Below are 15,546 nucleotides of genomic sequence, written 5' to 3'. Positions count from 1 at the left end.
CACAATAGAACAGTAGATATCATAGAGAGTCATGTGTTATTGCAATACAGTTTTTTGTTTAACTGCTTAGACTCTAATTATTTGCTTTTCACATAATTTACTAAACAGGTCTTTCAAACACCATAACCTCACACCAAGTCTGCAAAACCATACACTAATTCTCAGTGTCTGACTCAGCTTTCAATTTCCTAAAATACATTTTGCAAAACACCAACCACAATTTTCTACCTAACACACAAAAATCTAACATGAAGTAAGTTTTTCAAAGACAACCTACAACACAACAAAATGGCACACGTATTCTCCACTTATTCACTCTCAGTCCTAAATGCACAAACACTCATGACTTTACTGAACACCATCCGATCATTGCCTTAGTATAGGCCTGTGAATAGATATGCAGTTATTTCTGTCTTTCGCAAAATCAGCTTTTTCAAAACTCCATGTTCATCTAGTGGTCATTATATTTTGCTTCTTTTTTCTTGTTGGCTGTTACAACCTGTATTGACAACAGCAAATTATTTAAGGAAAATCATGATTGTGTTTCAATACTGCTTACGTTTACTGTGTACTGTGTATCAACTTCTCTCTGTAGACGACTTTCACTCTTGTATGGACACATACATAGAAGCCCATGACAGACAGAAGAGCTTTAGGTTTTGAGCAAAAGTGTGTACATGATGTATCCAAAATGTCATATTATGACAAAAGTGATTATAATGTGAGGCGAATGTTTGTTTTAGAGATGTGTTTATAAGATTTTGAATGTTGTCTTTCATTTTGCTGGAGATTTGAGGCATATATATTGCATGAGCAACAGTGTGTTTCGTGTGTAGAATTTTGAAAAATAGACACCGAGTTTTGAAAATGTGTGTAAACAGTTGTAAAATACTGTAAACAGTTGCTGTGTTTCGTATAAAGTAGTCAGGGTGACCAAAGCGTGTGCCCAGACAATTTTTCACAATTGCTAAAACCTTCCACCCTTTTCCCAAAACTGTGAACACAACCCCCAAATCTCAAACTGCATTCACAAAACCTCTAACAACCTCTGCAAAACTGAACAATTTCCTCAAACCAGTTGTACCTGTGCTGAAAACCAAACACTGTGTTCAGATCATCTCACAACAAGTCAAAATGAAAACGCTACTGAGCAGTTATGGCAATTCATAAAAAAATAACTTGTTTGTGTTCAGTTGTGGTGCACTGCAGATAGCTGGGTGTGACAGATGTGTGACATCTTGGTCGGACAGGTCAGAAGTCCAGAAGTCTCTCTATCCCTCCCTCCCACCCTCTCTCTATCCCTCTCATTCTATCTTTTGTATTGCAGCAGAGCTGGCCAATCAGAATCCTCAACCCAAGTCCCTCCTTCCACGTGACCTTGTTGAATGAGGAAGTGGGGAACTGAGGCAGACGGACTGCAGTGACTGACGGCTTCTCTCTGAACTCTTAAAAGTTATGAGGGTGTAAAATATCTACACTGCATAAATAAACAAACTGTTGTCATTCCAGATACATGTAACAGAGTCTGACTGTCTTGTGGAGTCATTGTGTTGTTATTTTTTTTTTTCAGAGACTGACATGATCCTCAAACTGTGAATTTGAAAGTGAAAGCAAACTACTGCACAAACTTTATAAACAACTATAGCAAACTAGAGACTACCGGTAACAGGACTATGGCATCTAAACCTTTCTCAGAAGAGGATTTCTCCTGTCCTGTGTGCTGTGACTTCTTCAAAGACCCTGTAGTGCTGTCATGTAGTCACAGCTTCTGTAAAGTCTGTCTGCAGCAGTTCTGGAACACCAAAGGATCCAGAGAATGTCCAGTCTGCAGGAGGAGGTCATCAAGGGATCGTCCTCCATGTAATCTGCACTTAAAGAACCTGTGTGAGACCTTCTTACAGGAGAGAAGTCAGAGAGCTTCAGCAGGGTCTGAGGTGCTCTGCAGTCTACACTGTGAGAAACTCAAGCTCTTCTGTCTGGAGGATAAACAGCCTGTGTGTCTGGTGTGCAGAGACTCTAAAACACACAAGAGTCACAACTTCAGCCCCATCAGTGAGGCTGCACCAGATATGAAGGTAGGAATGATTAAGTGATACTGGCAATAAGCTGCTACCTGGAGGAGCCATGGTGCAAATGTCACCACATCTTAAGGTCCTTTCACACCAGGGACCATAAATATAACAATAACGATAACTGTAACTATAACAATAACGATAACTGTAACTATAACAATAAAAGTGTCCACACTGACCAACAATAAGGAAAGTCTCTCTTTGTGTTGATGAATGTGATGGCTAAAATGTGATGGATTCTGATTGGCTGTCTGAAGCTTATTTTCTTTCTCAAAATTGCTCTGGAAGTTATCCCCAACGATATCGTTCTTCATGTGTGGATGTTGTCATTCATATGAGCTAGAACGATGTTTTTTGCAGTTATTATTTTATAGTTATCTTTCTTGGCGTGAACGGCCCTTTACGGTCATTTTACTCCTACTATCTCCCACTCATTTCCTGATCACCTCTACTGTCCTATCAGTGAAAGCCAAAAGCTACAGAAATAAGCTTTAAAATCCTTACAGACTTGCACAACATTTACATTATGAAGAATGAATTATGAAGAGGATATGCACATAGGCCATTTCAGTCATTAAAGGGTAAATCTGTTAGATCTGCAGATACAGTTGCAGTAACATGTGCTGGTATTTCAGGAAGAGCTCAAGAACAAACAGGAGCCCCTAACAAAGAAACTGAAGACCTTTGAAGAAGTTAAACTCATCTGTGATCAAACAGCAGCACACATTAAGGTGAGATATGGGTCAGCAACTGGGCTTACCGGACTGCACAAGTTACAGTTGATGATGTAGTGATGTGTTGTTATGTGCCATTGAAGACTCAGGCCCAGCACACAGAAAAGCAGATGAAGATGGAGTTTGAGAAGCTTCACCAGTTTCTACGAGATGAAGAGGCAGCCAGGATAGCTGCACTGAGGGAGGAAGAGGAGCAGAAGAGTCAGATGATGAAGGAGAAGATTGAGAAGATGAACAGAGAGATCTCATCTCTTTCAGACACAATCAGAGCCATAGAAGAGCAGATGGGAGCTGATGATGTGACGTTTCTACAGGTAAGAAGCAGTCCTATCAAAGTAATTATCATACAGTATTGGTTACCTCTGAAATCTCTGTAAATGTATTCTGCTGGGACGGGGGCAGGGGGTCACTCTCTCCTTTCTCTGACCTCTCAGCCCCCCTCTCTCTCCCTTTTTTTCTATCCCTCTCTTTTGTCTCTCTCTCCCTTTGGAGAAAATTCTGGGTTTGTAATCATATTATTTGATATATTGCTTATCTGGTACAGTATATCTGAAATCTGAGAACTTGTTAATTTGTTAAGTTTAAGTTTGTTGTAAGCTTCCTTTGTTACTTTGCTTCAGTAGGCTATGTTTTACCTACCTGAGTTACGTTTACATTCAATTGAAGTGGTATTGATCAGATTTACTTTACATTTACACTTTACACTTTATGTTACATCTTACATTCACATTCACATTCACTCAAGGCTTATTGCCTAATAAATTGTTAATTTATTTACCAGTTGCATACCTCTAATTCTCATAGTCTATGCCATGTCATACTTTGCCATAGTTGATAAACTATTGGTAATTGATTCGAGATACAAGTTATTAATGAAATGGAGTCAGATTAAACAAGTTTGTTCCTCGAAATAACCTTACCAAATGTCTCACCAGCCTGTCCATTGTTCATACACGTGAAAAGCTGAGCGTGAACCTTTGTGAGAAATGCGCTTTGTTTGTGCCAATTTCTCCCCAACAACTTCAGTGTCACTGGTAGCTGCTGTGTGATTGGACAAAGAGAACTCAAAGCTGATGTGCTGCAGATGTGTGAACACAGATGTTGCTTATATTTACTTCAACTAATTATAGCAAAGGCAAGTTTGATTTGAAATAATAATGTAATACTTACTGTATTTTACCCTTTATTATTTTCCAGAACTACAAGAGCACAGTGGAAAGGTGAGTGATCTGCCTCCTGTCTCTCTCTCTTCTCTGTGGTTCTGAACCCAAACCCACAGCAGCACTGACTCCTGAATGTTATTCCAGAGCCCAGTGCACACTGCAGGATCCAGAGAGGGTTTCAGGGGCTCTTATCAATGTGGCAAAGCACCTGGGCAACCTGAAGTTCAGAGTCTGGGAGAAGATGCAGGAGATTGTTCAGTACAGTGAGTTCTACACACACACACACACACACACACACACGAAGAGAAGATGCAGGAGATTGTTCAGTACATTGAGTACACAGTAACAGACACACAAACATACACACATAAAGACACACACACACACACACACACACACACAAACATCACATGATAACTACATGGTAGGCCTGATGGATGGATGATGGATGGATGGATGGATGGAGGGCATTCCCAGTTCAGTGGGAACATCTACTCCACATCTCTATGATCCCCCTCTCACAGAGAAGCTTGTAATCTCACTCCCTACTAGAGATAATCAATTTCATGTAAGTTACAGAAATAACTACAACTGCCCAGTTACAGGTGTCATTATACTTGGTACCAGCCCTATTGATAATGACCATCATTCACATCCTCATCACACATCACTCAGCCCTATTGATAATGACCATCATTCACATCCTCATCACACATCACTCAGCCCTATTGATAATGACCATCATTCACATCCTCATCACACATCACTCAGTGTTCAGCTCATGTGTGTGTTCTTTCTCTCTGCAGCTCCTGTGACTCTGGATCCCAACACTGCAAAACCCAATCTCATCCTGTCTGAGGATCTGACCAGTGTGAGACCTGGTGATGAGGAGCAGCAGCTTCCTGATAACCCAGAGAGATTTGATCACTATCACAGTGTCCTGGGCTCTGAGGGCTTTGACTCAGGGACTCACTGCTGGGATGTGGAGGTTGGAGAGAACACATGGTGGAGTGTGGGTGTGAAGGCAGAGTCTCTCCAGAGGAAAGGAAACTATGGTGATGATGTGAGTGGAGAGTGCTATGTGTGGTATAATGATGGTGAATATGGAGCACATGCTCCTCCTCAGCCCCCCACTCTCCTCACAGTGCAGCAGAAACTCCAGAGGATCAGGGTGCAGTTGGACTGGGACAGAGGAGAGCTGTCATTCTCTGACCCTGATAATAACACACACCTACACACTCACACACACACTTTCACTGAGAGAGTGTTTCCATACTTCAATGTTGATAGGGTGTCGTCTCCTATGAGGATTTTGCCAGTGAAGGCCTCTGTGTCAGTAAAGCAGCCCAGTTAGAGCTGATTCTGCCTCTTAAACAGAACTGACTCACACAGAGGGAAGCTGCAGAAAACTATATATAAAAACGAGTGAACGCTGCACTCACCTCATATAGTTATGTAAAGCTGTATTGTGTTTCAAATGGTTGAGGACCTAATAAATCAGTACCCACTACATGTATGTGATCATGTGTCTTAATAAATCAGTACCCACTACATGTAGGCTATGTGATCATATGACTTAATAAATCAGTAACCGCTACATGTATGTGATCGTGTGACTTAATAAATTAGTAACTGCTACATGTATGTGATCATGTGACTTTGTCCTTTTGTTTATTGTTTTGCTGTTTTAATTAAAAATCATTCAATCTCCTCTATCTGATGAGGCCCAATTAAGACATATCACATAACGCATGTTGTCAAATGGAGGTGATGGTCTGCAATAACCTGACTGCTCGTGTTATTATTGTTACTCTGAATGCTCTTCGTGCTCCACACAACCCTGCCTGTCACTCTCACCTGACAGGTGAGACAGCTGCCTGTGAAAGAGCACAAGGTGTGTGAGTGGACACAGCAGGTGAGTATCAGTGTGTGAGTGGACACAGGTGAGTAGTGTGGTCGTGGACACAGGTGAGTAGTGTGGTCGTGGACACAGGTGAGTAGTGTGGTCGTGGACACAGGTGAGTAGTGTGGTCGTGGACACAGCAGGTGAATATCAGTGTGTGAGTGGACACAGCAGGTGAGTATCAGTGTGGTCGTGGAGTCTTGTGTCAGGTCTCAGGGTGGACGTCCTGACAAATCAGTTTTGGGAAATTATCCATCATTCAGACAGAAAAAAGACAACATAAATAAAAAAAGACTAAAAAAAACTTGACTTTTTTGTTCAGTACCTGGGACGCGCACAGAACCTAGAACTCAGCCTAGAACTGTAGCTGCTAGAGACACAGGGACTGACTCCAGAACAGTAGGGTGCAGACTCTCCCCATACTTAACTCATGGAGTTCAGGTTACAAGTAGACAGGCAAGACTTTCCCTAATGCCTGATGAGGCCATTAAGATGTTTTTGAATACATATAAAAATTAATGTAAATGTAAGAAATTGAAATAGAGCAAGATGTCTGTAAGTCCCACATAGTCGCAATTTAGCTGAACGCTGAGACTGGCCCCAGAACAGTGGATTGCACACTCTCTCCAACACAGACCCTGATCCTGGTGTTCAGGTTCAAAAGAGGCAGGTGAAATTCTCAATGTGTGGTCTGTACAAATGAGATGTCCTTTATAATGTCCCAGGTGCTGAACAAAAAAGTCAAGTTTTTTTATGAAAAAAGTTCACACACTCCTTCGTACTCTTTTATGGGTTTATTTTCTCATGATTTGGCAGATAAGGTTTCGACCTTGCAGTCTCCTCAGATTCACATGAGTTCTAGGTCACCCCATACAGTTCACACCAGAGCCTGTCTACGGAGAGCCTGGCCACTCCGTATTAAGTCCCATTGTACTGAATTTTTTCGTTGCAGTTCCACTGGGGGCAATTGCCAAGAGTACAGAATGAATGGGAGTCAATGGAGCTAGAAGGCTAAATTTGTCTCTTTCACTTGATTGTCATTGACAAATCTCAGATTTGATTGTAGTTTGTATAACCTCAACATGGGTTATAGGTCAAAAGTTGAATTATCTCCTTTTGATTTCTTACAGGTTGGGTCGTTGTTGCCCATAAGACGCTAGCATTGTGCTAATGAATAACGTCATTGACACGTTTGAAAGGCTTTTTAGAACAATTAAGTGACTTTAAAAAAATATAATACTCAACCAAGTGTATTTTCTTTGCCTCCCCTTTCAAATACAATATAAAAAATTACATCCCGAGAAAAGTGGATTTTGAGGGGTACAGCTCCATAGACCTCCATTCATTCTGCAACCAGTTCAGAAACCGGAAGTTTTCCGAGAGTGGCAGTTCTCCCCTTATTAGACATTCTCTGGTTCACACCCACAACTGGAACTTTGAACTGAACTCCAGTTGGTGGCAGCAGAGACCAGGGAACTGGGCTGGCAACTACGGCTGGCCAATAAAAATCCTTTCTTACCATAGTCCCTCCCTCTGCCTGACTGGTGCAGGAGCAGGAAGTGAAGTTAAGTGACAGGTTGATTTGTTCCCTCCACTAGACACCTTAATGTGGGGATACTTTAGCTAGAACCTTCTTACTTAAACACTGTTTTTAAAAGTAATGAGAGAAACAGTTTGGGTCTGAAGCTGGTGAGGCTGAAAGTTGTCTGGATGAAAGTGTGAAACAGAAGAATCTGAGTTTGGGAATGACGCGTGTGCTGTGACTGCTGAAAGTGAAAGTGAAGCTGGCGATTGAGAAGCGACTTTACAGAAAAGATCTGTAAAGTCGCTTCTCAATCGCCAGCTTCACTTTCACTTTCAGCAGTCACAGCACAAAGATCTCACCTGTCCTGTGTGCTGTGACATCTTCAAGGATCCTGTCTTGTTGACCTGCGCTCACAGCATCTGTAAAGCCTGTCTGCAGCAGTTCTGGGAGAGTAAAGGATTCAGAGAATGTCCCTACTGCAGGAGAAAGTGCTCAAGACAACACTATCCTCCTAACATGGCCTTAAGGAACCTGTGTGAGACCTACTTACAGGAGGGAAGTCAGAGAGCTTCAGCAGGGTCTGAGGTGCTCTGCAGTCTGCACAGTGAGAAACTCAAGCTCTTCTGTCTGGAGGATAAACAGCCTGTGTGTGTGGTGTGTAGAGACTCCATAAAACACACTGGCCATAACTTTCACCCTATTGATGAAGCAGCTCTTGACCGTAAGGTAAGATATTTTCACTTGATGATGATGATGGGTCATCAGCAGCATCATCAACAACACCAGCTGATTCACTGGGAGATAAATTAACATCACCTCATTCTTAGGAATGATGTATGAATGACACTGTAGCTGGACTGTAGAGCTGCACTCTGAAGTCTGTTATTTATTCCAGGAGGAGCTCAAGATTAAACTGCAGCCCTTACAGGAGAAACTAAAGACCTTTGAGGAGACTAAAGTGACCTGTGATCAAACAGCAAAACACATCAAGGTGAGTCCAGTCTCATGTTACATAAAAATCTGTGGAAATGTGAATCATGTCAGATGTTACCTGCCACTCAAAATTTTGGAACCATGTGTGGCTTTTTTAATCAATTTCATTCAACTTTAAATAGTTTCTTGAGGTATTAATCAAACATCCAATAGGGTCATTCCGTGTGAAATCACCCAATTTCAGCACAATTTGGCAGGTGACCCTCTCCGAAAAAATCTGAAAAAAATGACAGGTGTTTGTAGACCAAATCCATGCATAGATCTTAAATAGTATATCTGGATAACTAATCGTTGCAAAACTACAGCCCTTTGAAACTTCAAGTCATTTTAAGCATTGTGGTGAACAATCCTTTTTGTTCAACTTCCAACATTATTGGCTCTTTTGGTATTTCACACACATTAGTGAAACTATGTGAATAGAAGTACATTTTCCTGTTGAATTAAAAAATCCAATCGGATCAGACGTATCTTGTGTACTTTCCCCTCTGCAAAGCTCTGAAAATGGCTATAAATTCATAATGTGAAAAGACATCATCACTTTTGAGGGCTTCTCATTCAGAAAGTATGTGACACAAATTCATCAGATTTTTTTCCTACACATATATGTATTATAAGGTCCTGTCCATGCATTAACTTTGGTTGTTATCATTTTCATATTTTCAGAGCATTTTTTTAAAATTGGGCCTGATTTTCAAAAAGCCTGTTTTCATCTTCTCATTTCACCACGTGGACAGTTAACAGGATTTTTTTTTAAATTTACCATATACCATTCTGTATGTGAGGATCATCTGCCCAAAATTTGGGCTTGTTGCTGAGTTTCTTCATTGAGATAAGATTTTTTTTAAATATTGTCTATAAATCAACTGAATTTGTACTGGATCTGCAGTACCACTTTGCACCACATGTGGTGCTCTTTTAATACAATGGAAGTCAATGAAAGAGTAACGGCTCCCACACACAGCTGCGTGCTTCGCGTTGCTGGAGACGCATCCTATTCACTTTACATGGGCTCACGTGATCCGTTGCCGAACTGAATTGTGGGTCCGTCGCGTCGCGTTTCTCCCGCCGCTTGCGTTGAGGAGTTCAGCTGTTGCTGCACCGACAGACGGCACCGGCCAATCAAGCCAATCTACAGACGGCACCAACCAATCACATTACGGTTTTACTTCAAGTCATTTGCATAGCTACCGTCGGGAACACCCACTGGCATGCGTTGACGGAACGCAGCTGTGTGTGGGAGCCGTAAGAGAGTCACTTGTTTGCTGCACATATCCAATCTAAACACACAGTTTATGGTTCATAGTTGAATTGGTCCAAATAATTATTGCAACATGAACAACATACTACTCATACATAAATCTTATCTAGAGAAAATAAACTGATCAAGTAAATTATACACACATAAGACTGACTTGTCATCATACATGCAGCAAGAGGATTTAGCATAATTACCATCTTTGTAATGAGTTTTCTACACCAGCTTTAACCTATCAGTGCCTATGTGAGTACTTTAATAATTACTAGCCAACTGGTTAAGCAAAGTCTATATCCATCGTCATATGCATGGGATGCAGTCCTCTGTGATACATAGACAAAGAGCATCAATATGGAGATCAGTGCTTCGTCTCCATGTGATCTGGGAAAGAAGTTGGAAAATGAATGACATAAAGGAACATATTCAAGAAACAATGGGTTTCTAAAATTCAGTTCATCAAGGTATTTCACTTGATGAAGATGACCATGTGTGTTTTCATCACAAGTATTCATAACAAGGTTTGAGGACTCGTGGATCCAAGAGGCATTTGTAAAAAGATGATAAATCGTTAGTATTGATTTTTATGCATCTGACAATGTACTGAATTTTAGAAACCCCTTTTTACTTGAACCATATGAACCATAAACTGTGTGTTTAGATTGGATATGTGCAGCAAACAAGTGACTCTCTTACTCTTCCATTGACTTCCATTGTATTAAAAGAGCACCACATGTGGTGCAATGTGGTACTGCAGATAAAGTACAAATTCAGTGGATTTATAGACAATATTTGTAAAAAATCTTATCTCAATGAAGAAACTCAGCAACAAGCCCAAATTTTGGGCAGATGATCCTCACATACAGAATGATATATGGTCAAATTTAAAAAAATCCTGTTAACTGTCCACGTGGTGAAATGAGAAGATGAAAACGGGCTTTTTGAAAATCAAGCCCAATTTAATAACAATGCTCTGACAATGTGATAATGTTAACAACCAAAGTTAATGCATGGACATGACCTTATAATCCATACATGAGTGGGAAAAAAATCTGATGAATTTGTGTCACATACTTTTTGAATGAGAAGCCCTCAAAGGTGGTGATGTTTTTTCACATAATGAATTTATAGCCATTTTCAGAGCTCTGCAGAGGGGGAATTACACAAGATACACCTGATTTGATTGGATTGTTAAATTCAACAGGAAAATGTACTTCTATTCACATAGTTTCACTAATGTGTGTGAAATACCAAAAGAGCCAATAATGTTGGAAGTTGAACAAAAAGGATTGTTCACCACGATGCTTAAAATGACTTGAAACTTCAAAGGGCTGTAGTTTTGGAACCATTAGTGATACATATATACTATTTAAAGGACAATTCCGGCGCAAAATGAACCTGGGGGTTAATAACACATTTGTACGAGTTCGACCGTTCGCTGGGATTTATTTTCATGCTAGTCGAATGTGACCAGTTTTATTGCAAACCGCTAATTAGCGTTTAACGCTAGCCTTCGGGGCACACGTACAGTAGAAAGAAATCGCTATTTCTATACCACTAACAAGGCTCAAAATAGCACCACACTTACACAGTAGCATAATGAGGGTCTCTACATGTAAACCGAAGCATTGAGAACTTTGTAAGTGTACATACAGTTTTGTTTAAAAAAGAAACACATTACCGTTCACGTCTGGTTGTTCACATATACAGGCAGGCGATGTGAACTAAAATCATGTAATTTGCTCAATATAGGCCTATCAGAAATAATAGCTCCGATGTAACATAACTTGTATAGTGTACTTACTTAGTGGATGTCCATCTGGTCTCTCTGGTATGGATCGCCGCCTCCAATTTCTTTTCGGGACATGGAAAAAAGTTTCAACTACAGCCCTGTTTATCAATGAGGGGAAATCTTCAGACTCTACAAAACACTGCGTCTCTTGGGGGTCGCGACGCAACAGGTCCCACTCCATGCAACACAGGCACTCCTCTTCGGTGGCTATAGCTTCACAATGTCCGCAGGTAGCCTACAGTTTCTAGAAGTGCGAGGCTGTGTGCAGCATTGACTACAGGTAGCTCTCTCTCTCTCATAGCCCTTTCACTGAGCTCCGCAGCTCTTCGTTGGTAGGCTATATTCCGACGTCCAATAAGGGTTCATCCTCGATGTCTTCAAATTTGTTCAAATAGCCTGCCATCTCTTATGTCTCCTGTTGCGTTCAGTGCTTCTCTTTTGCACAGTCCTTTCTTTCAGCAACAACGTTTCACATGAGATTCACTTCACATCCCAGAGTTTCGTTTTCCCAAGGCGCCTGCCTGTATGTGAACCAGACGTGAACAGTAATGTGTTTCTTTTTAATAAACTGCCTGTACACTTACAAAGTTCTCAATGCTTCGGTTTACATGTAGAGACCCTCATTATGCTACTGTGTAAGTGTGGTGCTATTTTGAGCCTTGTTAGTGGTATAGAAATAGCGATTTCTTTCTACTGTACGTGTGCCCCGAAGGCTAGCGTTAAACACTAATTAGCGGTTTGCAATAAAACTGGTCACATTCGACTAGCATGAAAATAAATCCCAGCGAACGGTCGAACTCGTACAAATGTGTTATTAACCCCTAGGTTCATTTTGCGCCGGAATTGTCCTTTAAGATTTATGCATAGGTTTGGTCTACAAACACCTGTGAGTTTTTTCAGATTTTTTGGGAGAGGGTGACCTGCCAGCCACTGGGTGATTTGACACGGAATGACCCAATACCAAACGGAAGAAACACCAACCGTTTTCAATGCTGAAGTGCCCTGTTCAGACCGCCCTGTTTCTGCATCTGTTCCTTTACTAACATAAGCATATGGTTTTACTTTGACATGACATTTTGGTAACAGTTCACGAGCCTGCATGGTAAAACCTCATACTGGCCATGTGATGAATACACAGACAAATAAATACACCAATCATCCCAATAGCACCAGCAATGCAGTTTAGTGCTTCAGACTGGAACATTACAACATTAATGCTATAGTACCAAAGTTCCACCAAAGCATATATACTGTATATGTCCCTTGTGTACTGATAACTGCTCTTTGGTGTTTGGGGGCAGCTCATTTAGAAAGGAAATCTCCTGAGTGATGCCCTACCTCAAGCCTTTGTCACATTCCAGTGCACTTTGACCTGCTTAAAAGCACTTCCTGTACACCAGGCAGATGGAGATGGAGTATGCTTGTTCTTTTCTGTTGTCCTGCTGTTGCTTGGGCTCTATTCTGCCCCACATTTAATCACTTTGCGTTCAAGTGATTTGGTTTTATCCAGACTCAGACCCAGCACACAGAGAGGCAGATCAAGGAGGAGTTTGAGAAGCTTCACCAGTTTCTACAAGATGAAGAGGCAACCAGGATAGCTGCACTGAGGGAGGAAGAGGAGCAGAAGAGTCAGATGATGAAGAGGAAGATTGAGAAGATGAGCAGAGAGATCTCATCTCTTTCAGACACAATCAGAGCCATAGAAGAGGTGGTGATGGGAGCTGATGACATCACATTCCTGCAGGTAAGAGCTCCACTGTCATGAGGTGTGTTAGTGTTCTGCCATGTTTGTATCAGTGATCTTTATGAATTGCTGCTGGTGTGGTGTGTGTCTGTGAAAGATACCATGTGGGGAAATGTTCAGTAATCAAACTAAGACCAGGTGAAATGGTAAAATGAGGGAAACAGACAAATTCTGTGTGTGTGTGTGTTTGTTTCAGGAATGTGCTTTTTTCCCAGAAAGACATAATTACATCAATGAACATATTCCATTATTTGTTATTTTCCAGAACTACAGGAGCACAGTGGAAAGGTGAGTGATCTGCCTCCTGTCTCTCTCTCTTCTCTGTGGTTCTGAACCCAAACCCACAGCAGCACTGACTCCTGAATGTTATTCCAGAGCCCACTGCACACTGCAGGATCCAGAGAGGGTTTCAGGAGCTCTGATCAATGTGGCAAAGCACCTGGGCAACCTGAAGTTCAGAGTCTGGGAGAAGATGCAGGAGACTGTTCAGTATAGTAAGTACACCGTTGCACACACACACACACACACACACACACACACACACACACACACACACACATTACATGATAACTACAGTACATGGAAGGCCTGATGGATGGATGGAGGTATGGGTGGATGATAGGGAGAGGGAGAGCTATGTAGCTTTGCTGCTAGGCCCCCAATTAGCCATAGGTGTGCAGCAGAGCACAAGGAAAGCCAGTGAGACATAGATGGAGCAAAACCTGGAGCGGAGAGAGAGAGAACATGACCTGGAGCACATGACAGGAAAAACATGGATGATGATCCTCATTGCCGGTGCCTCTAGGTTCTGCTAATGGAAATCCTTAATCAAACAAATTCAATCGGGGGCAGCCGTGGCCTACTGGTTAGGGGTTTGGGCTTGGAACTGAAGGGTTGCCGGTTCAAGCCAGCTTACAGCTCCGGGTTAGTGTGTGCTTCACCTCACTGTGTGCTCATTGTGTGCTTCACCTCACTGTGTGTTCATTGTGTGCTCTGTGGCTGAATCCCACAGTCTGGACTCACAGACTATGGTGCGCGTTCTTACGAGCGAGAGGGAGCCGACCAGGACGAACTCTTTTACACAATGATTTTCCACACTGATTTGAGTTGTGTGTCACTGGGTTATTGTGCTAGCCTAGAAATCTAAACGCACCCTAGCGGCTAGTCTAGAACTCTCCGTTGGCTTGCGAGCTGGAAAAATGTAGGCCAATCAGGCCAATCAAAGAAGTTTAAAAAGAGTACACGGTGCTTGGTGAAAGAAAAGGAAAGAAAGGAGAGGGCAGACGACTGAAGACAGGCAGAGATGAGGTGTTAGCGTGGACATAGTTAGTTGCTATATGGACAGGACACCTAAAGTGATGCTATTGACCTAAATCGGAAGGCAAGAATCAACGTGGGACGCTATATTTTTTGTGACTCTTTTTTGTGGGTATCCGGGACGCCGGTGCTCGCGGACTGAACATACAACCATACGGGAGGGTCTCGAAGGCTGCCGGACAAGGAAAGTGGCGATTGTTTTAACCGTGTTTCATGAATTGTGTGCGTGTGTGTGTAGTGTGTGTGTTTTGGGAGGGGAGGGACAACTACTATGATTGAGTAGGCTAGGCTATTGGAAAATCGCGGGTGGTTCTTTGGGGATGTTTTTAGGATGTGTTGATTATTTCAGCCATGAATTTAATGATTGCTGTGATACACTTGGAATGCCTAATTATTACGTAGTTCAGCTCCTAGCGTTTCTATGTGTGTTTATCCCCTGTTGGGCCTTGAGGTGTGTGCAATAATTGGCCTATGGTGTGTGTGCAATAACTGGCCTAGGGTGGGTGTGCAATGATTGGCCTATGGTGTGTGTGTGTGTGCAATAATTAGCCTATGGTTTCTGATTTGTAGTGGTGTTAAGTGGCTTATAATATATCTGATAACAGACCCGGACTCCCGCTGACTGGCTTCAATCTAGTATTTTTATAAACTAGTGCAGTGCCCGTTCAAACATGCCATTCCTGAAGAAAACCCGTAGCTCAATTGCATGCCAACAGGTATGCCTGCTTTAAAAATAGGATGATAGGGAAACATCATTCCAGCTAAGCATTCAATAATGAATACTGAATATTATAATATATTAGCCTATAATTAATGTGGCCTCTAATACATTTAGGCATGGCTGCATGTGATATTTCTACAGATCAGAATGACATAATGACAACTGTTTTGAGTTAAGGTTAAATGTGTATAGCTTACTGAATAACTTCCTAATGCCAGGGGCGGACCTGCCATTAGGCATGGTCAGGCAATTGCCTGGGGCCTCGGCCACCAGGGGGCCTCGTCATCCCCATATCGTCAGAGCCGTATCTATCTCTATATAGACGGTTTT

General features: G+C 41.8%; 2 protein-coding genes across 2 annotated transcripts; both read left to right on the top strand.

Moving 5' to 3' along the window:
* Window positions 1-1,416: 1,416 nt before the first annotated feature.
* On the top strand, window positions 1,417-5,573 carry LOC143100122 (E3 ubiquitin-protein ligase TRIM35-like). The gene is made up of 6 exons (XM_076263066.1): window positions 1,417-2,075; window positions 2,708-2,803; window positions 2,890-3,120; window positions 4,004-4,026; window positions 4,114-4,232; window positions 4,776-5,573. Exons 1-6 carry the CDS (start codon window positions 1,674-1,676, stop codon window positions 5,321-5,323), a joined length of 1,419 nt encoding a protein of 472 aa, XP_076119181.1. The 5' UTR covers window positions 1,417-1,673; the 3' UTR covers window positions 5,324-5,573.
* A 2,137-nt stretch (window positions 5,574-7,710) lies between these two features.
* On the top strand, window positions 7,711-14,266 carry LOC143099518 (E3 ubiquitin-protein ligase TRIM35-like). Its single transcript, XM_076262480.1, has 6 exons — window positions 7,711-8,123; window positions 8,293-8,388; window positions 12,945-13,178; window positions 13,375-13,466; window positions 13,554-13,667; window positions 14,191-14,266. Exons 1-6 carry the CDS (start codon window positions 7,914-7,916, stop codon window positions 14,264-14,266), a joined length of 822 nt encoding a protein of 273 aa, XP_076118595.1. The 5' UTR covers window positions 7,711-7,913.
* The last annotated feature ends 1,280 nt before the right edge of the window (window positions 14,267-15,546 follow it).

Source organism: Alosa pseudoharengus, unplaced genomic scaffold, assembly GCF_046254945.1.
Source record: "Alosa pseudoharengus isolate Yale_2024_CS ecotype anadromous, Long Island Sound unplaced genomic scaffold, YU_APseudo_1.1 YU_APseudo_1.1_scf_3, whole genome shotgun sequence".
Taxonomy (NCBI): Eukaryota; Metazoa; Chordata; class Actinopteri; order Clupeiformes; family Clupeidae; genus Alosa; species Alosa pseudoharengus.
Note: the sequence above shows the minus strand (reverse complement) of the source record. Positions and strands in the feature narration are given on the sequence as shown.

Bases quoted from the DNA above. Each gene is read 5' to 3' on its own strand.
- LOC143100122 (XM_076263066.1), top strand. From the start codon at position 1,674: ATGGCATCTAAACCTTTCTCAGAAGAGGATTTCTCCTGTCCTGTGTGC. The intron at 2,076-2,707 runs GTAGGAATGATT...CTGGTATTTCAG, and splicing joins AGGCTGCACCAGATATGAAG to GAAGAGCTCAAGAACAAACA. The intron at 4,233-4,775 runs GTGAGTTCTACA...TTCTCTCTGCAG, and splicing joins GCAGGAGATTGTTCAGTACA to CTCCTGTGACTCTGGATCCC.
- LOC143099518 (XM_076262480.1), top strand. From the start codon at position 7,914: ATGGCCTTAAGGAACCTGTGTGAGACCTACTTACAGGAGGGAAGTCAG. The intron at 8,124-8,292 runs GTAAGATATTTT...TATTTATTCCAG, and splicing joins AAGCAGCTCTTGACCGTAAG to GAGGAGCTCAAGATTAAACT. The intron at 13,668-14,190 runs GTATAGTAAGTA...TGAATCCCACAG, and splicing joins AAGATGCAGGAGACTGTTCA to TCTGGACTCACAGACTATGG.